Source organism: Oncorhynchus clarkii, chromosome 8 (assembly GCF_045791955.1).
Source record: "Oncorhynchus clarkii lewisi isolate Uvic-CL-2024 chromosome 8, UVic_Ocla_1.0, whole genome shotgun sequence".
Lineage (NCBI taxonomy): Eukaryota > Metazoa > Chordata > Actinopteri > Salmoniformes > Salmonidae > Oncorhynchus > Oncorhynchus clarkii.
In genome coordinates, this window is record NC_092154.1 from 721,031 (window position 1) to 747,500 (window position 26,470).

Genomic DNA, 26,470 nt, shown 5'->3' on the forward strand with positions numbered 1-26,470 from the left:
CTTCCGTTGTTTGGCTGTACCCATAGCAACGTTCGAAAATGAGGTGGCTATGTAGGGATAAAGTTACTAAGCAACAGTATATATAATAAACAGTAACATTTCGAACTGTCCCAAAGTCCCTCGTTTCGTTTTGCCTTCGTTTAAGAAACGTTTTGCAACAGATTAGGCTGAATGAATAAAACCCCAAGTGATATAGATCCACCATGGCACCCGGGGGGGATACGAGGTGATGCAGTTTCGCTGTGACGCAGGACAAACCTTGCCACTGGGACCGTATGGGTGCCACGCAGGCGCACTTGGGCAGACAGCAGAGCTGGTCGACAGGTATCTGAGTGGACCGACTGTAGCAACGCAACTAGCACAGACCGGACAGGCTCGGAACACCGCATCAAATAGAGGCTCTTCACACGAGACAGTCAGTAAATGTCACTAACTATTATCACTACGATCTAAACCATTTTGAAGCGGACTTTGTTGACAACTAGTTTTGTTTTAATAGTTAGTTAGCTAACTGCTAAGCAGGTAGATGCTCCTCGAGTCCCACCGCAGTCAACGCGTTAGCGGCGCAGTGAGTGAGTGAGTGGGTATGTGTGTGATTATAACGGAGGCCCCCAGAGGGGGTTGGCTGAAAACTATACAGTTTTCAGAATGACAGCATCATATAAATAACAGTACAGTTCAATGCTGCTGGACCGGCTGGCCGGACCGGTTGGCCAGACCGACCGTTATGTTTAGTTAACATTAGCTATATCCCTCGACTAGTAAGTACGTAGGCTATCAGCTTTAGCTAACTCCGTTAGCTAGCCTGTCGCACTAACTCTGTTGTTAAGCTAGCCACTGACGAAGTCACGTTATTATGGTTATCTAGCTAGATAGTATTTGACTGTTGTCCTAGTATGAATAATTCCTTTATCTATATAGATAACGTTACGATGTTATTATTTACCTAGTAGTTAGTTAACTGATATAAAACAACTTTTTCCCCCGTCAACAAGCTGACAGTAGCGTAGAAATAGTTATGAGTGGAACGGGCTTGGAAGCTGTAACCCTGGTAATGGATTTATCAACTCATGGGTGGAGTCGGTTTCACGTAGTAATAAGGATTTCCCCTGGACCAAGCTCACGGCTTGGGGAACATTCCTTCACATTCACCCCCGTTGCTACCCAGACCCCTATTTTACCCTGCTGCTGCTACTACTCTCTGTTTATTATCTATGCATAGTCACTTTAACTCTACCTACATGTACATATTACCTCCATTACCTCGACTAACGGTGCCCCCCGCACATTGACTGTATGGTACCTGTATATAGCCTTGATTGTTATTTTACTGCTGCTGTTGAATTATTTGTTCCTTTTATTTTCTATTGTCTACTTATCTATTTTTTACTTAACACTTATTTAAAACATTTTCTTAACTTCTTTTAAAGCATTGTTGGTTAAGGGCTTTTAAGTAAGCATTTCACTGTAAGGTCTGCACCTGCTGTTTTCAGTGCGTGTATAAAATACAATTTAATTTGATAGGGCACCCGAGTGGTGCAGTGATCTAAGGCACTGCATCTCAGTGCTAGAGGCGTCGCTACAGACTCTGGTTCGATTCCAGGCTGTATCACAACTGGCCGTGATTCAGAGTCCCATGGAGCGGCGCAAAATTGGCCCAGCGTCGTCCAGGTTAGGGCTTGTCCAGGTTAGGGCCGTCATGGCAAATGAGAATATGTTCTTAACTGACTTGCCTAGTTGTTGTTATAGTAATAATAATATAAAATAAATACAAAACATGCCCCTTACCCTGTCCCTGTCCCCCCCCCCACCCTGTCCCTGTCCTTTGTCCCCCCACCCTGTCCCCCCACCCTGTCCCCTGTCCCCCCACCCTGTCCCCCCACCCTGTCCCCTGTCCCTGTCTCCTCTGTCCCCCCACCCAGTTTTTTTCAACTTTACTCCCATACTATCTCACTATTACCATGTCAATCAACGCTTGTATAGAAACGTAGTTCACACCCCTGATTTTGATGTCAACACAGTCGCTACAGTCCCATTAGGGCTCCCGAGTGGTGCAGCGGTCTAAGGCACTGCATCTCAGTGCTAGAGGCGTCGCTACAGACACCCTGTTCGAATCCAGGCTGTATCACAACCGGCCGTGATTGGGCAGCGCATAATTTTCCCAGCGTCCGGGTTTGGCCGGTGTAGGCCTTCATTGTAAATAAGAATATGTTCTTAACTGACTTGCCTAGTTAAGTAAAAAAAAAAAAAAGTAAAAGTTTTCATTGCAGCCTCGTTTGAATGCCGCAGTTGCACAAATTTGTACAGAATGGGGTTAGTCTCCATTTACATGTAACCAGTTCAAAAAACCCAACCGACGAATCACAATGCTCCCACATAGGGAAATAGAGCCCTGGTGGCTTTAAAAAACCAGGCCGACGGATCACAATGCTCCCACATAGGGAAATAGAGCCCTGGTGGCTTTAAAAAACCCAACCGACGGATCACAATGCTCCCACATAGGGAAATAGAGCCCTGGTGGCTTTAAAAAACCCAACCGACGGATCACAATGCTCCCACATAGGGAAATAGAGCCCTGGTGGCTTTAAAAAACCAGGCCGACGGATCACAATGCTCCCACATAGGGAAATAGAGCCCTGGTGGCTTTAAAAAACCAGGCCGACGGATCACAATGCTCCCACATAGGGAAATAGAGCCCTGGTGGCTTTAAAAAACCAGGCCGACGGATCACAATGCTCCCACATAGGGAAATAGAGCCCTGGTGGCTTTAAAAAACCAGGCCGACGGATCACAATGCTCCCACATAGGGAAATAGAGCCCTGGTGGCTTTAAAAAACCCAACCGACGGATCACAATGCTCCCACATAGGGAAATAGAGCCCTGGTGGCTTTAAAAAACCAGGCCGACGGATCACAATGCTCCCACATAGGGAAATATAGCCCTGGTGGCTTTAAAAAAACAGGCCGACGGATCACAATGCTCCCACATAGGGAAATAGAGCCCTGGTGGCTTTAAAAACCCTGACCGACGGATCACAATGCTCCCACATAGGGAAATAGAGCCCTGGTGGCTTTAAAAAACCAGGCCGACGGATCACAATGCTCCCACATAGGGAAATAGAGCCCTGGTGGCTTTAAAAAACCTGACCGACGGATCACAATGCTCCCACATAGGGAAATAGAGCCCTGGTGGCTTTAAAAACCCAACCGACGGATCACAATTCTCCCACATAGGGAAATAGAGCCCTGGTGGCTTTAAAAAACCAGGCCGACGGATCACAATGCTCCCACATAGGGAAATAGAGCCCTGGTGGCTTTAAAAAACCTGACCGACGGATCACAATGCTCCCACATAGGGAAATAGAGCCCTGGTGGCTTTAAAAACCCAACCGACGGATCACAATTCTCCCACATAGGGAAATAGAGCCCTGGTGGCTTTAAAAAACCAGGCCGACGGATCACAATGCTCCCACATAGGGAAATAGAGCCCTGGTGGCTTTAAAAAATAAGGCAGACGGATCACAATGCTCCCACATAGGGAAATAGAGCCCTGGTGGCTTTAAAAAACCAGGCCGACGGATCACAATGCTCCCACATAGGGAAATAGAGCCCTGGTGTCTTTAAAAAACCAGGCCGACGGATCACAATGCTCCCACATAGGGAAATAGAGCCCTGGTGGCTTTAAAAAACCAGGCCGATGGATCACAATGCTCCCACATAGGGAAATAGAGCCCTGGTGTCTTTAAAAAACCAGGCCGACGGATCACAATGCTCCCACATAGGGAAATAGAGCCCTGGTGTCTTTAAAAAACCAGGCCGACGGATCACAATGCTCCCACATAGGGAAATAGAGCCCTGGTGTCTTTAAAAAACCAGGCCGACGGATCACAATGCTCCCACATAGGGAAATAGAGCCCTGGTGTCTTTAAAAAACCAGGCCGACGGATCACAATGCTCCCACATAGGGAAATAGAGCCCCGGTGGCTTTAAAAAACCAGGCCGATGGATCACAATGCTCCCACATAGGGAAATAGAGCCCTGGTGTCTTTAAAAAACCAGGCCGACGGATCACAATGCTCCCACATAGGGAAATAGAGCCCTGGTGGCTTTAAAAAACCAGGCCGACGGATCACAATGCTCCCACATAGGGAAATAGAGCCCTGGTGTCTTTAAAAAACCAGGCCGACGGATCACAATGCTCCCACATAGGGAAATAGAGCCCTGGTGGCTTTAAAAAAACAGGCCGACGGATCACAATGCTCCCACATAGGGAAATAGAGCCCTGGTGTCTTTAAAAAACCAGGCCGATGGAGCACAATGCTCCCACATAGGGAAATAGAGCCCTGGTGGCTTTAAAAAACCAGGCCGATGGAGCACAATGCTCCCACATAGGGAAATAGAGCCCTGGTGGCTTTAAAAAACCAGGCCGACGGATCACAATGCTCCCACATAGGGAAATAGAGCCCTGGTGTCTTTAAAAAACCTGGCCGACGGATCACAATGCTCCCACATAGGGAAATAGAGCCCTGGTGGCTTTAAAAAACCAGGCTGACGGATCACAATGCTCCCACATAGGGAAATAGAGCCCTGGTGTCTTTAAAAAACCAGGCCGACGGATCACAATGCTCCCACATAGGGAAATAGAGCCCTGGTGGCTTTAAAAAACCAGGCCGGCGGATCACAATGCTCCCACATAGGGAAATAGAGCCCTGGTGTCTTTAAAAAACCAGGCCGACGGATCACAATGCTCCCACATAGGGAAATAGAGCCCTGGTGTCTTTAAAAAACCAGGCCGACGGATCACAATGCTCCCACATAGGGAAATAGAGCCCTGGTGGCTTCAGGATATTGTTAGCTGTGGGAAATGTGGGGACCTGGTGTCTATGGGTGCGTTCGTAAATTCACTATGCCACAGAGCGCTCAGTGTACTCTGGGCGTTTTAAATTCACTATGCCACAGAGTGCTCAGTGTACTCTGGGCGTTCGTAAATTCACTATGCCACAGAGCGCTCAGTGTACTCTGGGCGTTCGTAAATTCACTATGCTACAGACGCTCATAGTGTACTCTGGGCGTTCGTAAATTCACTATGCCACAGAGCGCTCATAGTGTACTCTGGACGTTTGTAAATTCACTATGCCACAGAGCGCTCAGAGTGTACTCTGGGCGTTCGTAAATTCACTATGCCACAGAGCGCTCATAGTGTACTCTGGGCGTTTGTAAATTCACTATGCCACAGAGCACTCAGTGTACTCTGGGCGTTCGTAAATTCACTATGCCACAGAGCGCTCAGTGTACTCTGGGCGTTTGTAAATTCAAAGCGTTGTCAGTTTGTAAATTTAGAGCGTTTTGCTCTCTGAGCATTCAGAGCGCACACTGGACGCTCTGGCCGAGGAGCAGGGTTGATCCGAGCGTTCTGACCTCACAACTGCAGTCAAGCACCCAATCTAACTCGCTAAATTTAGCTCGCTTACTAGCTACTTCCAGACATAAATGAGAGAACTGCTCACTGACCATTTTACTCACCCTAGCAGAGCTGGTTAGGCTGTTTTCATGTTATCCAGGGCGTTGGTGACTGTAAATGTGATCCCGGCAACAATTTAATAAACTTTTATGCCGACGTTTACTGACAACGGCCATATTCAACAAATGTTGAGCGTTCGTAAATGAATCCGTTATTTTGCGCTCTGGCACACTCAGACTAGACTGCTGTGAAATCTGAGAAAATAGCCAGAGTGAATTTACGAACGCACCCCAAGTAGGCTAGGCTCCACGTTTTTTTGTGTGTGGAAAACATTTCATCACAGCTAAGACATTTACCTTGTTTAGTAGAGGCCATTTGTAACTCCACTCACCACTTGTAGCTGTTATCATCCATCTGTTTGTAACGTTGGTCTAAAACAAGCAGACAACAAGACAATTGCATTTGAAAGGGTAATGTTTTTTGCTGTGAACCGATTGGATAACCTAGGTTGTTTTCCCACAGGTAGTGGTGGGGAGTCGACTCCAAAAAAAATAGATTCCCGTCGACTCCCATTTCTGGATGTCAAGCTTCATTTCCGCTATGAATCAACTCCTAAGATTCAGTATTTTTGCAACGGAGGAAACTATTTGCCTTAGGGCGGGTTGCACCAACATGGATGAACTCTTAAACCTTGATTCAACCCAGTTGATCTATTAATCATGTTGCACCAAATTGTAAATTTAGTTTTAAATTAATCCTAGTTAAATTAAATCCATTCTAAGTTTAGTTTTCCCTTTTAAACCTAGATTAATTTTAAGTCTGTTGCTCAATGAATAAAAAATAAATTTAGATTGGAGATTAATTCTAAACTGCCACTTGAGGTGGTTTAACTGATCAAATGGCAGCATATCTACTGTGGAGAAACCAAAACGACAGAGTTCGTCAGAGAACAATTAGAGACAGGTTGAACCCCGTTGAGTTTTATGATAATGATGAGTTTTCAAGGAGATACTGCTTTTCCAAGGACTCTGTAATGCAACTGGACCAATCATGAAGTTTGGGAGGGATAAGATCGCAGCTGTACCCCCACTACGTCAGCTCCTGGAGGCCCTACAGTTCTATGTAACTGGATGGACCCAGATGGTGGATGGGGACCTTTCTGGACTCCACAAGTCAACTGTCTACAGGATTGTAGTCAGTGTCCAGTGCTCTTTCCGATCTGAAGAATCAGTACATCAGGTTCAGTCCTACAGAGGAAACACCAGCTGGATTTTACAGGAGAGCTAGATTCCCAGGTGTACTAGGGGAAATAGACTGTTCACACATTCACAACAGGCATATCTTATGACTCCCCTTTTAAACCCCCAGACACCTGAAGAGAGAGAATACAACACCTCTCATATCCTGGCAGGAGGTCTCATAGAGAGAGTTTTTGGAGTGTGGAAAAAAATATTCCCGTGCCTAAAGGAGGGGTTCTGCACGAAGATGGACACTACCCTGACAGTCGTTATTGCAGTGGCAGTTCTGTATAACTTTGGCAAGAGACAAGGAGACGATCTACCTGAGGAGGCTGAGGAGGACCTACCTGAGGAGGCTGAGGAGGACCTACCTGAGGAGGCTGAGGAGGACCTACCTGAGGAGGCTGAGGAGGACCTACCTGAGGAGGCTGAGAAGGACCTACCTGAGGAGGACCTACCTGAGGAGGCTGAGGAGGACCTACCTGAGGAGGCTGAGGAGGACCTACCTGAGGAGGCTGAGGAGGACCTGTCTGAGGAGGACTTGTCTGAGGAGGACCTACCTGAGGAGGACCTACCTGAGGAGTCTGAGGAGGACCTACCTGAGGAGTCTGAGGAGGACCTACCTGAGGAGGCTGAGGAGGACCTACCTGAGGAGGACCTACCTGAGGAGGCTGAGGAGGACCTACCTGAGGAGGCTGAGGAGGACCTACCTGAGGAGGCTGAGGAGGACCTACCTGAGGAGGCTGAGGAGGACCTACCTGAGGAGGACCTACCTGAGGAGGCTGAGGAGGACCTACCTGAGGAGGCTGAGAAGGACCTACCTGAGGAGGCTGAGGAGGACCTACCTGAGGAGGCTGAGGAGGACCTGTCTGAGGAGGACTTGTCTGAGGAGGACCTACCTGAGGAGGACCTACCTGAGGAGTCTGAGGAGGACCTACCTGAGGAGTCTGAGGAGGACCTACCTGAGGAAGCTGAGGAGGACCTACCTGAGGAGGACCTACCTGAGGAGGCTGAGGAGGACCTACCTGAGGAGGCTGAGGAGGACCTACCTGAGGAGGCTGAGGAGGACCTACCTGAGGAGGCTGAGGAGGACCTACCTGAGGAGGACCTACCTGAGGAGGCTGAGGAGGCTGAGGAGGACCTACCTGAGGAGGCTGAGGAGGACCTGTCTGAGGAGGACTTGTCTGAGGAGGACCTACCTGAGGAGGACCTACCTGAGGAGTCTGAGGAGGACCTACCTGAGGAGGCTGAGGAGGACCTACCTGAGGAGGACCTACCTGAGGAGGCTGAGGAGGACCTACCTGAGGAGGCTGAGGAGGACCTACCTGAGGAGGCTGAGGAGGACCTACCTGAGGAGGCTGAGGAGAACCTACCTGAGGAGGCTGAGGAGAACCTACCTCAGGAGACCGTGGAGGAACATGCTGCCGATGCCATTGGGAATGCTGTGAGGAGAACCTTGATTGAGAACCATTTTGCAGCCTAAGGTGTGTATAATGTAGCATTGGTAACATGTAAAAAGCAATATTAGATTTTGATCGACACATACAATTCCTAATTAGGCTATCTGTATAGGTATTATTAAGACTTTGTTATTCTCAATACCATACAGGGTGGCACTGGAAGCACCAGAACACAAGAGTGGAGGACACTGCTTGGGAAAGCATTGTTGTTACTGTCATTTAATGATGCCAATGTGCTTTCATTAATTGAAAACCCTTAATCTATTTTATGAGAATTTGTAAGATTCTTGTTTGCATAAAATAGACGCAGACCAGTCTTTCAAAAATAGGTAACAGAATTTATTCTCGTAGCGCGCTGCCACTTAACCACGAACAACAGTTTATATACAGATCATGACGTCATTTCATTGCTTTAACAGAATCCCCTCCTTTTCGACCGGGACAAAGTGAGGTGAAAATTTAATTCTAACTTACTAACACACTCCCAGGTAACTTTTGACCCCTCAACATTATCGATCACCACTGAGCTGACAGTTCTAATTAACAGAAAAGACAGTGAGTGCATTCCTAGGTTATCTAAAAAACCCAGAACTAAGTTTCTGTAGGGTCAACCATAGGGTAACGACCTTATCTGTTTCCCCAACCCATTCGTTTCTTCCTAGTTGGAATGGTGTTCATTAACTTTAATTACTCCTTGTCCGTGTCTCACAATCCCTTCTTATGAACTCATATTGTTAATCAGATATAATAAAACAGAGTATAAGTTTACGTAGTTACAGTTCCATTTAAAATGATTTGTTCAGTCATTTAATCATCATTTTACCAACAATTGTTTTAATAAATAATTGCTTAAATACATAAAAAGATCAGCATTCATTACACAGTGGGCATTTGTTTCCCTGAAGGAGTTTCTGTTTGTGAATTCACAGTAGCTCTTTTTGTAAATTCAGGACCTCAATCTGCAGTAGATTTTTCTCTCGCCCCAGCTCTAAAACATCAATATGAGCTTGGTTCATGTCAGTTCTGGGGCGTTTGCTTGGCCTGTCTGGTGTTTTTGTTGCTGGTGCAATATCCAGGCACTGCTGCTTCTCCACAGCACAGGGTGTCCGTTCAACTCAAGGAAAGAAAATAAATGAAAGAAAATTAACTCTTTTTATTTGGCTATTTACGTGCCCATTTTGTACAACAATTGAATTGGGGCTTATGATATGAGCAACCTTGGTATTAATGATGATGTTATGTAACACGCTGTAACAGGCCTGATAACGGTAACATGCTTTAACAGGCCTGATAACGGTAACATGCTGTAACGGGCCTGATAACGGTAACATGCTGTAATGGGCCTGATAACAGTAACACGCTGTAATGGGCCTGATAACGGTAACATGCTGTAATGGGCCTGATAACGGTAACACGCTGTAACGGGCCTGATAACGGTATCACGCTTTAACGGGCCTGATAACGGTAACACGCTTTAACGGGCCTGATAACGGTAACATGCTGTGACGGGCCTGATAACGGTAACACGCTGTGACGGGCCTGATAACGGTAACACGCTGTGACGGGCCTGATAACGGTAACACGCTGTGACGGGCCTGATAACGGTAACACGCTGTGACGGGCCTGATAACGGTATCACGCTGTGACGGGCCTGATAACGGTAACACGCTGTGACGGGCCTGATAACGGTAACACGCTGTGACGGGCCTGATAACGGTAACTTGCTGTAACGGGCCTGATAACGGTAACACGCTGTAATGGGCCTGATAACGGTGACACGCTGTGACGGGCCTGATAACGGTAACACTCTGTGACGGGCCTGATAACGGTAACACGCTGTAACGGGCCTGATAACGGTAACACGCTGTAACGGGCCTGATAATGCTAACACGCTTTAACGGGCCTGATAACGGTAACATGCTGTGACGGGCCTGATAACGGTAACATGCTGTGACGGGCCTGATAACAGTAACACGCTGTGACGGGCCTGATAACAGTAACACGCTGTGACGGGCCTGATAACGGTAACACGCTGTGACGGGCCTGATAACGGTAACACGCTGTGACGGGCCTGATAACGGTAACACGCTGTGACGGGCCTGATAACGGTAACACGCTGTGACGGGCCTGATAACGGTAACACGCTGTGACGGGCCTGATAACGGTAACACGCTGTGACGGGCCTGATAACGGTAACATGCTGTAACGGGCCTGATAACGGTATAGTTAAAGTGACTATGCATATATGATAAACAGAGAGTTGTAGCAGTGTAAAAGAGGGGTTGGGGGGGAACACAATGCAAATAGTCCGGGTAGCCATTTGATTACCTGTTCAGGAGTCTTATGGCTTGGGGGTAAAAACTGCCTTTTTCTCCTAGACTTGGCACTCCGGTACCGCTTGCCATGCAGTAGTAGAGAGAACCGTCTATCACTGGGGTGGCTGGGTCCTTAGACAATTTTTAGGGCCTTCCTCTGACACCGCCTGGTGTAGAGGTCCTGGATGGCAGACAGCTTAGCCCCAGTGATGTACTGGGCCGTACGCACTACCCTCTGTAGTGCCTTGCGGTCGGAGGCCGAGCAGTTGCCGTACCAGGCAGTGATGCAACCAGGATGCTCTCGATTTTGCAGCTGTAGAACCTTTTGAGGATCTGAGGACCCATGCCAAATCTTTTTAGTTTCCTGAGGGGAGAATAGGCTTTGTCGTGCCCTCTTCACGACTGTCTTGGTGTGTTTGGACCATTCTAGTTTGTTGGTGATGTGGACACCAAGGAACTTGAAGCTCTCAACCTGCTCCACTACAGTCCTGTTGATGAGAATGGGGGCGTGCTCGGTGCTCCTTTTCCTGTAGTCCATAATCATCTCCTTAGTCTTGGTTACGTTAAGGGATAGGTTGTTATTCTGGCACCACCCGGCCAGGTCTCTGACCTCCTCCCTATAGGCTGTCTCGTTGTTGGTGATCAAACCACTGTTGTGTCGTCTGCAAACTTAATGATGGTGTTGGTGTTGGTGTCGTGCCTGGCCATGCAGTCGTGGGTGAACAGGGAGTACAGGAGGGGACTGAGCATGCACCCCTGAGGGGCTCCAGTGTTGAGGATCAGTGTGGCAGATGTGTTGCTACCTATCCTTACCACCTGGGGGCGGCAGGAAGTCCAGGATCCAGTTGCAGAGGGAGGTGTTTAGTCCCAGGATCCTTTGCTTAGTGATGACTTTTGAGGGTATTATGGTGTTGAACGCTGAGCTGTAGTCAATGAATAGCATTCTCACGTAGGCGTTCCTTTTGTCCAGGTGGGAAAGGGCAGTGTGGAGTGGATTAGAGATTTGATCATCTGAGGATCTGTTTGGGCGGTATTCAAATTGGAGTTGGTCTAGGGTTTCTGGGAAAATGGTGTTGATGTGAGCCATTACCAGCCTTTCAAAGCACTTCATGGCTACAGACGTGAGTGTTACCGGTCGGTAGTCATTTAGGCAGGTTACCTTTGTGTTCTTGGGCACAGGGACTATGATGGTCTGCTTGAAACATGTTGGTATTACAGACTCAATCAGGGACATGTTGAAAATGTCAGTGAAGACACCTGCCAGTTGGTCAGCACATGCCCGGAGCACACGTCCTGGTAATCCGTCTGGCCCCGCAGCCTTGTGATTGTTGACCTGTTTAAAGGTCTTACTCACGTCGGCACGGAGAGCGTGATCACACAGTGGTACGGAACAGCTGATGCTCTCATGCATGCCTCAGTGTTGCTTGCCTTGAAGCGAGCATAGAAGTGATTTAGACAGATTCATGGTCTCCACATACTGAGACAGAGAGGTGCTGTCCAGACAGCATCAGATACATGGTCTACACATACTGAGACAGAGGGGTGCTGTTTCACTGTCCAGACCGCATCAAATACATGGTCTACACATACTGAGACAGAGGGGTGCTGTTTCACTGTCCAGACCGCATCAAATACATGGTCTACACATACTGAGACAGAGAGGTGCTGTTTCACTGTCCAGACAGCATAAAATAAATGGTCTACAAATACTGAGACAGAGAGGTGCTGTTTCACTGTCCAGACAGCATCAGATACATGGTCTACACATACTGAGACAGAGAGGTGCTGTTTCACTGTCCAGACAGCATCAAATACATGGTCTACACATACTGAGACAGAGAGGTGCTGTTTCACTGTCCAGACAGCATCAGATACATGGTCTACACATACTGAGACAGAGAGGTGCTGTTTCACTGTCCAGACAGCATCAGATACATGGTCTACACATACTGAGACAGAGAGGTGCTGTTTTGCTCGCTTGTATGCTTTAACTGAGACTAATGCGTCTTTCAGTTGGCGCGTGTCTCTGTCAAATAAATTATCATTATTTCTATATTTTATTTGGACGGGCAAGGAGGTACGGTAGGGCGTGCCAGGCCATAATGCCGGCCCTGCAGTGAATTGACGTTGAACATCGCCAATGCATCAGTTCAATTTGGCCTAAATGGTCAATAAAAAGCATTGCCTAAAGGTGGAATCCAATCAAGTTGTAGAAACATCTCAAGGATGATCAATGGAAACAGGATGCACCTGACCTCAATTTCGAGTCTCATAACAAAGGGTCTGAATACTTATGTAAGTAAGTTATTTCTGTTTTTAAATATAATTTTTTTTATAAATGTGCAAACATTTCTAAAAACCTTTTTTTTTTCTTCTTCAAATAAGGCTGTAACGTAGCAAAATGTGGAAAAAGTCAAGGGGTCTGAATACTTTCCGAATGCTCTGTATACTCAGAAGTGGTAGATGGGATGCATGCCTCCTGAGTCTGACTAGGGCCCCACTTCTTCCTCTTCTCCTGCATTGGTGTTTTGGTGTAGACCCCGGGATGAATAGAGCTGCCTTGGGAAGTTCAAACAATGGATTCAGGTCAGGGAAGATTCATTTCTGGTGAGTGACCGCAGATCTAATATTTTGGCTGTAGGTAATAATACAAGAAATGCTATCTGCAAATAATGTAAGAAATTAAACAATATAAAAAAAAGTTGTCTAGGAGCTAGAAACAGGGTGACCATGTATGTCTGTGCCATCTTAAGTCAGTGTGGATAGTCTGTGGGAGTGGGAGATCAGTACTTGTTAGCCATTTATCAAACCTGCATATACCACACAACCTTGTCAGTAATAAGAATTGGGAAACTTGTTTAGTGCAATGATGTATTGATAGGAAGTATCATATGGGGTTTAGCATAAACAACTAAATAATATTTCAATAAATCAACAACAAATGAATAGTCCTGTCAGAGTTAGCATCTCAATTAGGAAACCGTAGTCCTATTAGAACCTGTTGTTGATCCTTTAAGTCCTTGAATGGATGTCCATGTCCAAATAAATATTTGTTACTCCCCCCAAGTGAAGAGGATGGCTCTCAACTATTCCACTATTTTACCACCACAACATTGGTTTGGGCAACGAAAGAGGCCTAAAATCCCTCTTAGCACACATCAAAAACATGCTAGCCTTCCCCCACCATGGACTTCGATGGACCATGGACAGTCGATTCAAGATGGCCCCTGTGGCTTGGACACGCCCCACACCGCCCCCATACCTTAAAGACTTACTTCATAATGGGTAACTATCTTCACAAACAGTGTGTTAGTGTAGTCTTGGCCCAGTATATACCAACACATTCTTTTCATATATTCATTATTTCATTTCTTTTAGGGGCAACGTTTCATTTCATTTTCACGTTATTCTTTTTTGGTAACTCATGTTACAGTATTATGGCCAGGGGATAGAAGCTGTTTTGGAGCCTGTTGATCTGAGCCTTGATGCACCGGTACCGCCTGCCAGACGGAAGCATGGAGAACAGTCCATGTCTCGGGTAGCTGGAGTCTTTGGCAATTCTTCGGGCCTTTCTCAGACACCTGGCATGTACGTCCTGGATAGCTGGAAGCTCACCCCCAGTGATGCACTGGGCCGTCCGCACCACCCTCTGTAGGGCTTTCCGGTCGAGGGCAGTACAGTTTCAATACCAGATGGTAATACAGCAAGTCAGGATGCTCTCGCTGGTGAAGCTGTAAAAGGTTAGAGTCTATGGATTCTTCAATTACATTGAGCTGATATCTGACGTGCTGTTCCTTCTTTTTCCGTAGTGTATTTCTGTATTGTTTTAGTGATTCACCATAATGAAGGCGTAGACTCAGGTTTTCTGGGTCTCTATGTTTTTGGTTGGATAGGTTTCTCGATTTCTTTCTTAGGTTTTTTCATTCTTCATCAAACCATTTGTCATTGTTGTTAATCTAATTGTTAAATTTAATAGGGAAGCTGAGAGGTCAAATATAATGTTTAGGTTTTCTACTGCCAAGTTTACACCTTCACTATTACAGTGAAATATTTTGTCCAGGAAATTGTCTAGAAGGTATTGCATTTGTTGTTGCCTAATTGATTTTTGTTAGATTTCCACACTATTTTCTTTCCATCTATAGCATTTCTTAATATTATTCAGTTCCTTTGGCACCCATATTACATTTTTGGTCGATACCGATATATGATATTTTCCTTGTCAAAAAACCCGATATACATTTTTTTTACTGGCTTTTTAAGTATTCTAGTATAGTTAAATAGCTGAAACACACACACACACACACACTGACCAAAAAGTTATTTTGTTGGCATTTACGTATGTCCCCATTACCAGTAAAACATCATCAAAACCTACTTCTTTCACTATTTCAGCTGTGCTGTTTCGTTGTTCAATTGTTCAGTCGTTTCATTCTCAACCAGGATTTCATCATACGTGTCAAGCAGTGAAGTTTCAGTGCTGTCTGTCCGTGGCCTCTCTTCCTCGGTTCGCACTGTCAGTGTCCAGCTGTGTCTATAACATTTCAGGTAAACCCTGTTAAAGAAGTAGTGGTCCTTGTACCTAGCATCGAACATGGTGACGACACAGTCAAGAGGCTCAGAGAGAATGCCTGTTAAAGAAGTAGTGGTCCTTGTACCTAACATCGAGCACGGTGACGACACAGTCAAGAGGCTCAGAGAGAATGCCATCGAATCACTTGTTCACAGCCTCTTGTAGAGTACTTTTCCAAATTAACCCCACGGTCTGTGTGGGCAGTTTAGTTGAGCAGGCATTTCAATGCCATGACAGAGGGTATCACGTCTGCTGCAGATGCAGTTGATGAGCTTATTTCTCCAGTCAGTTGTTAGAATGGACCTAGGAGTGTGTTCCTGTTTCCAAGTTTCAAACATGTTCTCAAATGCCATTGAAATGGCAGCAGCGGTATGAGAACCAGCACATTCTGGAGCAATACGGCTTTCCTCAGTACGAAATCCTTGTTGACCCACTGTGCTGTCAAACTTAGCATACTCATGGGGCTGACATCGCTAGTCCAAATGTCGTGACAGCTAATGGCATTGAAGCCCATAGCAAGTAGCTCATGTGCGAACACTACTGTGTAACTCCGGTAGGGCAACACCGGAAGAATAGCGCCTACTTGGTAGTGTGTACCGGGCCCCGAGGTGTTCGACCAGTCGGTGAAAGCCAACATCATCCTCGACAGAGGACAGTTGATTTGTCAAGGGCAATGAATTCCATTCTTGTCGTTAATGGATTTCACCATTGAGTTGTCTTGCTGAAATGTTCTTACTCTTTCAAATGACTGATGGACTTGTTGACTCCTCGATCCACACAGCAGACGTTGTGGGTTAGGAATGCTGTGGTGCATGTTTAGCGCTATGTTTTCGTGGCTTCATTACGCCATCTACCTACGTTTATATAGGTATGCATGTCAGCTTTGACATCGATTTTGCACATTGGCGTTTATTAACCAAGACATCGTGCCAATGCCGATGTTGGCTTTTTCGCTAATATCGGACGATTCTGATATGCTTACCGATTATATATCGATATAGCATCCCTAGCTTTGATGCCTCATGATTGAGTATTGCTCTGTTCAAGTAGACTGTGATTTTGCTGTGGTCTGATAGGGGTGTCAGTGAACGCTCTAAGAGACTCTCGGTTGAGGTCAGTGATAAAGTAGTCTACAGTACTACTGCCAAGAGATGAGCTATAGCTGTACCTACTAGAGGTCGACCGATTATGATTTTTCAACGCCGATACCGATTATTGGAGGACCAAAAAAGCCGATACCGATTAATCAGCCGACTCTCCACCTCTGTCTCTCTCCCCCTCTCACTCTCCACCTCTGTCTCTCTCCCCCTCTCACTCTCCACCTCTGTCTCTCTCCCCCTCTCACTCTCCACCTCTGTCTCTCTCCCCCTCTCACTCTCCACCTCTGTCTCTCTTCCCCTCTCACTCTCCACCTCTGTCTCTCTCTCCCTCTCTTCTCTCCCTCTCTCTTTCTGTCCCACTCTCTGTCTCTCTCTCTCGCTCTCTCGTGTCTCTAAGAGCCTTTGTGTGTGTGTGTGTATGTGTGTGTGTGTGTGTGCGCGCCCTTAGGTGTTTAATTTGATTATGTTTAACCTGGTTTTCAAACATGAACACTGTTTTTGTAAACATGAGATTTAACGTAAAAGGATTGTGTTTTAACCATTCATGACTAATAATGTAATATAATCTTAAACTCTGTTTGTGCCTGCCTGCGTGCCTGCCTGTGTGTTGCAGGTTGATGGCGGTGAATGTATTCTCCATCTCTTCGGCTCTGGAGAACCTGAGTCGTCATGAGATGCTGTCCTGGGTCAACGACTCTCTACGGCTCACCTACACCAAGATAGAACAACTGTGTTCAGGTAACACGCACACATTTCAATCATTTAGATTAATGTCATAATGAATGATATGCTAACTTGTAAATGTTGTGTGTGTAGGTGCAGTGTATTGTCAGTTCATGGACATGTTGTTCCCTGGCTGTGTCCTGCTGAAGAAGGTGAAGTTCGCAGCCCGGCTGGAACATGAGTTCATCAACAACTTCAAGGTCCTACAGGCCTCCTTCAAGAGAATGGGCGTAGACAAGGTACACACACACACACACACACACACCCTTACCTACAAGCCCTCCTTCAAGAGGACGAGCGTAGACAAGGCATCATCATCATCATCAATGAAAGGCCCAGTGGAGTCCAAATTCTGTTTTCCTTTGTCTTTTTTGTACATCTTGTACAACAGCTGTTGAAACTAACACTGTAAAAGTTTGAAACAAATACATGTGATCATTGTTATTTCCTAATGGTATTTTCATCCAAAAACTATCTACACAGGACCTTCTGATCAGCAGGTTTTACATGGGTGGAGTTTTGGCTCGCCTGGTGACATCATCAGGCGGTATAAGTTAATAGGTCAATAACAAATAATTCCACACCTCTCTGGGCGAGTTCATTTAGCAGTCTGCATATTTTAGACCATTCCATTGATACTGAAGTGAAACCCACCTGGTACACCGGGCCATGCAAATGGACCAATAACAGCTCGTTTTCAGGTTACATATCCCTCCAATTACACCTCTGACTCAGACCACTCCCACACAGTCCTCGCTAAATTCATGACTCAAATTCTCAATTTTTTGTAGCTTTTTGACAATATTAATGGAAAACTATTATTCCTACTGTTAACACTGTACTCGCTCAGTCTAGAGGTTCTAGGCTTGTCTAAGTGTTCTGTAACCGGACTCTATGTGTGTACGGGAGAAGCAAGCCTATATGTCCAGGTGTTGACTGCATGTACCCAAGAGACACCTTACCTTGGTCCAGGGCCAGCTCTGTCTCTCTTGACCTCAAGGTCGGCCACATCCTGACTGATGGCAGCCCATTCTTGCACAATCAATGCTTGGAGTTTGTCAAAATTTGTGGGTTTTTGTTTGTCCACCCACCTTTTGAGGATTGATCAGTTCTCAATGGGATTAAGGTCTGGGGAGTTTCCTGGCCATGGACCCAAAATATGGATGTTTTGTTCCCCGAGCCACTTAGTTATCACTTTTGCCTAATGGCAAGGTGCTCCATCAAGCTGGAAAAGGCATTGTTCATCACCAACTGTTCCTGGATGGTTGGGAGAACTTGCACTCGGAGGATGTGTTGGTACCATTCTTTATTCATGGTTGTGTTCTTAGGCAAAATTCTGAGTGAGCCCACTCCCTTGGTTAAGAAGCAACCCCACTCAGGATGATTTACTGTTGGCATGACACAGGACTGATGGTAGCGCTCACCTTGTCTTCTCCGGACAAGCTTTTTTCCGAATGCCCCAAACAATCGAAAAGGGGATTCATCAGAGACAATGACTTTACCCCAGTCCTCAGCAGTCCAATCCCTGTACCTTCTGCAGAATATCAGTCTGTCCCTGATGTGTTTCCTGGAGAGAAGTGGCTACTTTGCTGCCCTTCTTGACACCAGGCCATCCTCCAAAAGTCTTTGCCTCATTGTGCGTGCAGATGCACTCACACCTGCCTGCTGCCATTCCTGAGCAAGCTCTGTACTGGTGGTGCCCCGATCCCACAGCTGAATCAACTTTAGGAGATGGTACACATCGGTTACACCAGCCTAATCTCGGGAGTTGATCGGCTTGAAGTCATAAACAGCTCAATGCTTGAAGCATTGCGAAGAGCTGCTGGCAAAACGCACAAAAGTGCTGTTTTAATGAACGCTTACGAGCCTGCTGCTGCCTACCATCGCTCAGTCACACTGCTCTATCAAATATCAAATCATAGACTTAATTATAACATAATAACACACAGAAATACGAGCCTTTGGTCATTAATATGGTCGAATCCGGAAACTATCATTTCGGGAAAAAAACGTTTATTCTTTCAGTGAAATACGGAACTGTTCCGTATTTTATCTAATTGGTGGCATCCCGAAGTCTAAATATTGCTGTTACATTGTACAACCTTCAATGTTATGTCATAATTACGTACAAATCTGGAAAATTAGTTTGCAACGAGCCAGGCGGCCCAAACTGTTGCATATACCCTGACTATGTGTGCAATGAACGCAAGAGAAATGACACAATTTCACCTGGTTAATATTGCCTGCTAAACTGGATTTCTTTTAGCTAAATATGCAGGTTTAAAAATATATACTTATGTGTATTGATTTTAAGAAAGGCATTGATGTTTATGGTTCGGTACAGTCGTCCAACGATTGTGCTTTTTTTGCAAATGCGCTTTTGTTAAATCATCCCCCGTTTGGCGAAGTTGGCTGTCTTTGTTAGGAAGAAATAGTCTATACACAGTTCGCAACGAGCCAGGCGGCCCAAACTGCTGCATATACCCTGACTCTGTTGCAAGAGAAGTGACACAATTTTACCTAGTTAAAATAAATTAATGTGAAATAAATAATACAAATGAACAGCAAACATTCCAAAAGAATAAAGACATTTTAAAGTACAAAAGGGAAAATAAATAAACATAAATATAGGTTGTATTTACAATGGTGTTTGTTCTTCACTGGTTGCCCTTTTCTTATGGCAACAGGTCACACATCTTGCTGCTGTGATGGCACCCTGTGGGATTTCACCCAGTAGATATGGGACTTTATCAAAATTGGGTTTGTTTTCTAATTCTTTGTATCTGTGTAATCTGAGGGAAATATGTGTCTCTAATATGGTCATACATTTGGCAGGATGTTAGGAGGTGCAGCTCAGTTTCCACCTCATTTTGTGGGTAGTGTGTCTCTCTGTGTGTCCCCATCTGTCTCTCTGTGTGTCCACCTCTGTCTCTGTGTCGTCCCCCCTCTGTGTCTCTGTGTCGTCCCCCCTATGGCTCTCTCTGCCCCCCCCCCCCCCCCTGTCTCTCTCTCGCTCTCTCGCTCTTTCTCAACCATCCCAGTAGGGAGGCTGGTGAAGGGTTAATAAAGTATCTCTCTGTCTCAGATCATCCCAGTAGAGAGGCTGGTGAAGGGGAGGTTTCAGGATAACTTTGAGTTCATCCAATGGTTTAAGAAGTTTTTTGATGCCAACTACGATGGGAAGGAGTATGACCCTGTGGCCACACGCCAGGGGCAGGAGGGCGCCCCCTCACCCAACCCAGGTACAAACACACCCTCTTATCATATCACCTCCTCCAACGCCTCTGACCAGGTCAACTCATTATCCACAAACCCAAACGACTCTCCTCTTCCTCCATTCTGTGTGTGTGGGCCAGTTTCTCAAAATGCGCATGTCTCAGACCATCCCAGTAGAGGCTGGTGAAGGGTGAATAAAGTATTTCTTTGTCTCAGACCATCCCAATAGAGGCTGGTGAAGGGTGAATAAAGTATCTCTCAACCCATCCCAAACTTGCACGTCATAGAATACTATATTGTAGCTGGTCCCATCAGATAACCTGGCATACGTTAGCCCCAGAGGAGGCATCTGAGGGGAGGATGGCTCATAATAATGTCTGGAATGGAGTCAGTGGAATGGAAAACCACGTGCTTGATGTGTTTGATACCATCTGTTTGTTTGCGTTGGCTGCGTCTCAATCCAACATTAGTGATATCTGTTTGTTTGCGTTGGCTGCGTCTCAATCCAACATTAGTGATATCTGTTTGTTTGCGTTGGCTGCGTCTCAATCCAACATTAGTGATATCTGTTTGTTTGCGTTGGCTGCGTCTCAGTCCAACATTAGTGATATCTGTTTGTTTGCGTTGGCTGCGTCTCAATCCAACATTAGTGATATCTGTTTGTTTGCGTTGGCTGCGTCTCAGTCCAACATTAGTGATATCTGTTTGTTTGCGTTGGCTGCGTCTCAGTCCAACATTAGTGATATCTGTTTGTTTGCGTTGGCTGCGTCTCAATCCAACATTAGTGATATCTGTTTGTTTGCGTTGGCTGCGTCTCAATCCAACATTAGTGATATCTGTTTGTTTGCGTTGGCTGCGTCTCAATCCAACATTAGTGATATCTGTTTGTTTGCGTTGGCTGCGTCTCAATCCAACATTAGTGATATCTGTTTGTTTGCGTTGGCTGCGTCTCAGTCCAACATTAGTGATATCTGTTTGTTTGCGTTGGCTGCGTCTCAGTCCAACATTAGTGATATCTGTTTGTTTGCGTTGGCTGCGTCTCAATCCAACATTAGTGATATCTGTTTGTTTGCGTTGGCTGCGTCTCAGTCCAACATTAGTGATATCTGTTTGTTTGCGTTGGCTGCGTCTCAATCCAACATTAGTGATATCTGTTTGTTTGCGTTGGCTGCGTCTCAATCCAACATTAGTGATATCTGTTTGTTTGCGTTGGCTGCGTCTCAATCCAACATTAGTGATATCTGTTTGTTTGCGTTGGCTGCGTCTCAATCCAACATTAGTGATATCTGTTTGTTTGCGTTGGCTGCGTCTCAATCCAACATTAGTGATATCTGTTTGTTTGCGTTGGCTGCGTCTCAATCCAACATTAGTGATATCTGTTTGTTTGCGTTGGCTGCGTCTCAATCCAACATTAGTGATATCTGTTTGTTTGCGTTGGCTGCGTCTCAATCCAACATTAGTGATATCTGTTTGTTTGCGTTGGCTGCGTCTCAATCCAACATTAGTGATATCTGTTTGTTTGCGTTGGCTGCGTCTCAGTCCAACATTAGTGATATCTGTTTGTTTGCGTTGGCTGCGTCTCAATCCAACAATAGTGATATCTGTTTGTTTGCGTTGGCTGCGTCTCAATCCAACATTAGTGATATCTGTTTGTTTGCGTTGGCTGCGTCTCAATCCAACATTAGTGATATCTGTTTGTTTGCGTTGGCTGTGTCTCAATCCAACATTAGTGATATCTGTTTGTTTGCGTTGGCTGCGTCTCAATCCAACATTAGTGATATCTGTTTGTTTGCGTTGGCTGCGTCTCAATCCAACATTAGTGATATCTGTTTGTTTGCGTTTTGCTGCGTCTCAATCCAACATTAGAGATATCTGTTTGTTTGCGTTGGCTGCGTCTCAATCCAACACATCCGCCTATGTCACACCTCCCCATCTGCGGTGAATGGTAACAAGGCTAGAGCACTGTTTGTCTGGCCATGAGACATCCCGAAAACAAGTCTTCTCACAAAATCTTGTGTAGCGTCCAAACAGTTTGTCATACAAACTATAATGAAAGTCACACAATGGTTTTCTTAATTTTGCTCTACGACCCTCACAAGCGTCTTGGGACTCGTCTGAAGTCGGTACAGCCGATCTGCTAACTTCTGTCTGTAGCACCTAAACCATTTGGGCTACACACTAACATGACGCCTCTGTGGAAAGGTGAGACTCACGAACACATACACCACCGTTCAAAAGTTTGGGGTCACTTTTGCAAGAGCTGTCCAGTGACACAAGCCTACCAGACGAGATAAATCACTTCTATGCTACACTGAAACATGCATCAGATGTTCCGGACGACTGTGTGATCCTGCTAACCGGAGCCGATGTGAGTAAGACCTTTCAACAGGTCAACATTCACAAGGCCGCAGGGCCAGACGGATTACCAGGACGTGTATTCCGAGCATGTGCTAACTAACTGGCAAGTGTCTTCACTGACATTTTCAACTTCTCCCTGTCCGAGTGTGTAATACCAACATGTTTCAAGCAGACCACGATAGTCCCTGAGCCCAAGAACACTAAGGTAACCTGCCTAAATGACTACCGACACGTAGCACTCACGTCTGTAGACATGAAATGCTTTGAAAGGCTGGTCATGGCTCAAATCAACACCATTTATCCCAGAAACCCTAGACCCACTCCAATTTGCATAACGCACCAACAGATCCACAGATGATGCAATCTCTATTCATTGACTATAGCTCAGTGTTCAACACCATAGTGCACTCAGAGCTCATCACTAAGCTTAGGACCCTGGGACTAAACACCTCCCTCTGCAACTGGATCCTGGACTTCCTGATGGGCCGCCCCCAGGTGGTAAGGGTAGGTAACAACACATCCGCCACACTGATCCTCAACACAGGGGCCCCTCAGGGGTGCGTGCTCAGTCCCCTCCTGTACTCCCTGTTCACTCATGACTACACGGCCAGTCACTACTCCAACACCATCATTACTTTTGCTGATGCCACAATAGTGGGAGGCCTGATCACCGACAACATAGGCACTATAGGGAGGAGGTCAGAGATCTGACTGTGTGGTGCAAGGACAACAACCTTTCCCTCAACGTGATCAAGACAAAGGAGATGATTGTGGACTACAGGAAAAGGAGGACTGAGCACGCTCCCATTCTCATTGGCTGATAAAGAACTTGTTCCGGGAAATAATCACTGTCATCTGTTATGATTAGCATAGGGCTAACGTGTGGCAGGTTCTCTGATGGGACCAGTTACAATGTCGCGTTCTATCACGTCCAAGTATATCAACGATTTTAATTGGCTGATGCGCATTTTGAGACAGAGAAATTGATTACATTTTTCAAAATCTTCTATTGTTCACAAGTATGGCCCCTGTATGTTTCGACTACTTTCCCTCCCTCCCTCCCATACCATCCCATCCCATCCCATCAGTCTGTGGTTCTGTTTTCATTCTGAGTGTTGTAATTATTATTATTATAAATGTTTGTTCTGGAACCTGTTGTTGTTGTTTTGCTGTGTTTTTTTGTGTTGGTTATTCTGCTGTTGCTCTAAGTCAGGTATTCCCAGACACGCAATGCTGTAACATTATTTTTTTTTAATGTTTCTTCACATTTTCAAACAGTACATTTATATTTCGGAAAGGGCTATACATTTGGAGGTCTTTTTCTTGCCTGAGTAACCTCGTTTCACTGCCAAAAATAAAATTAAACCATCTAGTGTTCAGCGAAATAACAACACAATGTCAAATACAGGCAGCTGAGTCAAATAATTAACATCCAATCACATTAATGGTTACTCTCTCACAGGAATTCCACAAACGGTCCGCATGTAGCCAAACGTAGCTGCTGCTCATTCCGTTTGCTCGAAAATTGATTAATCGTTTAAAAAAAGTAAGGCCATATTGCTAGTACTGCTACTACCAGCAGTACTACACCTGCACCTGTCGACGACACAAGCTGTTCTGCTTCCACGAGCACATCCAATTCCAGCATCAGTAATTCTACATTTGTTGTTAGGCCAGCTAGCATGGACACTCACAGATGTGAATCTGATGCAGCCGAAGAGCTACTGCCCCCTTACCCAGGAAAACACCAAGCTACTGTCCCCTTACCCAGGAAAACACCAAGCTACTGCCCCCTTACCCAGGAAAACACCAAGCTACTGCCCCCTTACCCAGGAAAGCACCGAGCTACTGCCCCTTACCCAGGAAAGCACCGAGCTACTGCCCCTTACCCAGGAAAGCACCGAGCTACTGTCCCCTTACCCAGGAACGCACCAAGCTACTGCCCTCTTACCCAGGAAAGCACCAAGCTACTGCCCCTTACCCAGGAAAGCACCAAGCTACTGCCCCTTACCCAGGAAAGCACCGAACAACAGACAGGGACGTTGGACCATCGAAGAGGTGCAAATATGATGAGAACTACATTGATTTGGGGTTCAATTATATTGGGACTAGTGCCTTTCCTCAGCCACAGTGTGTTATATGTACAAAAGTACTATCTCACAACTTGATGAAACCTTCACTCCCGCGCAGACATTTAGAAACAAAACATGACAATTTGAAAAATAAGCCACTGGAGTTTTTTGAGCGAGAATAAAGAAGACTTTTGAGTAGTAAGACATGTATAAAAGCAACAGATATCATTAATAAGAAGGGGATAGAAGCATCTTATATGGTGAGCTACCGAATGGCTAGGACAGGCAAGCCCATACTATTGTGGAGGACTTAATTCTTCCTGCTGCCGCAGAAATGGCTGCTTCGCATACAAGCCAGTGAATTCTATTCTAATTCTAAGACTCACGTCTTCTGGAAACCAGGAGAGGATATTTTTAAAGTACTGGACAGCTTTGTGACATCAAATGGACTTTGGTGGTCAAGATGTGTTGGTATCTGTCCTGATGGTGCAAAAGCCATGACAGGGATACATAGTGGAGTGGTAACGCACGTGCAAGCAGTTGCTCCCGATGTCACTTGGGTACACTGCAGCATCCACCGAGAGGCTCTTGCTGCCAAGGGAATGCCTGACAGCTTGAAAGACGTTTTGGACACCACTGTGAAAATGCTTAACTTTGTTAAAGCAAGGCCCCTGAACTCTCATGTATTTTCTGCACTATGCAATGATATGAGCAGCGACCATGTAACGCTTTTACAACAAACAGGAGTGCGCTGGTTATCTAGGGGCATTGTATTGACACGTTTTTTAAACTTGTGAAAGTTTTCTTTACTGACCATAATTTTCACGTGTCTGACAGCTTGATGATGACAAGTTTCTCACACGACTGGCCTGGGTGGTCGTCTTCTCACCTGAATGATCTGAATCTAGGATTACAGGGACTCTCCGCAACTATATTCAATGTGCGGGACAAAATTGAGGCTATGATTAAGAAGTTGGAGGTCTTGTCTGCATTAACAAGGACAACACACAGGTCTTTCCACCATTTATATTATTTTTTTGTGTGCAAATTAACTCAATCTTACAGACAATGTCAAATGTGATATAGCGAAACACCTGAGTGAGTTGAGTGCGCAATTACGCAGGTACTTTCCCAAAATGGATGACACAGACAATCGGATGACACAAACAACCTGCCTCCAGTCCACTTAACGATATCTGAACAAGAGAGACTCATCGAAGTTGCAACAAGCGGTTCTGTGAAAATTTAATTTAATCAGAAGCCACTGCCTGATTTCTGGATTGGGCTGCGCTCAGAGTATGCTGCCTTGGCAAATCGCGCTGTTAAGACACTGATGCCCTTTGCAACCACGTACCTATGTGAGAGTGGATTCTCAGCCCTCACTAGCATGAAAACTAAATACAGGCACAGACTGTGTGTGGAAAATGATTTAAGACTGAGACTCTCTCCAATACAACCCAACATTGCAGAGTTATGTGCATCCTTTCAAGCACAACCTTCTTATTAACCTGTGGTGAGTTATTCACAATTTTCAATGAACAAATAAGGTTTTATATGTAAGATGGTTAAATATTATTATATTATTATTTGTGCCCTGGTCCTATAAGACCCACGAGCCGGATTGTGACAACTCACACTCGTTCTTATGTTTAATAAATGTATCGTATAGTGTGTGTGCGGCGCTGACCCTGGTGCTAGAGGGGGTACAGTTGGAGGTTGAATGTTTGAAGGGGTACAGTTGGAGGTTGAATGTTTGAAGGGGTATAGGACTACAAAACTTTTGGGAACCACTGCTCTAAGGGATTCTATTTCTGTGTCAGAAACTCACAGAAAGCTCACGTTAAATTCTCCAGCTAATTTTGAACTTTTTCTGTTAAAAAACAATATCCAAAGTATAGTATAATTTACACACACTAAAAGGTAAAAACATTGTTTTGAGTAAAATATGATATACAGCC

The 26,470-nt window shown here is 45.5% G+C and overlaps 1 protein-coding gene across 6 annotated transcripts in view; it reads left to right on the top strand.

Annotated features, from left to right (window-relative positions):
• Nucleotides 1-288: 288 nt before the first annotated feature.
• Nucleotides 289-26,470, top strand: part of LOC139414865 (microtubule-associated protein RP/EB family member 3-like) — a 40,850-nt gene continuing 14,668 nt past the window's right edge. For 2 of the 6 annotated variants that reach the window (XR_011634913.1, XM_071162451.1), the window contains exons 1-4: nt 289-415; nt 16,757-16,881; nt 16,960-17,105; nt 19,952-20,108. Coding sequence is in view for 5 of the 6 variants with exons in the window: in XM_071162451.1 (XP_071018552.1) it covers nt 16,761-16,881; nt 16,960-17,105; nt 19,952-20,108 (424 nt within the window). In the remaining variant the exon portion in view is untranslated. Of the gene's footprint in view, nt 420-521; nt 573-16,756; nt 16,882-16,959; nt 17,106-19,951; nt 20,109-26,470 lie in introns of those variants that run through there. The other 4 variants (XM_071162447.1, XM_071162452.1, XM_071162448.1 and 1 more) reach the window with 4 other exon arrangements.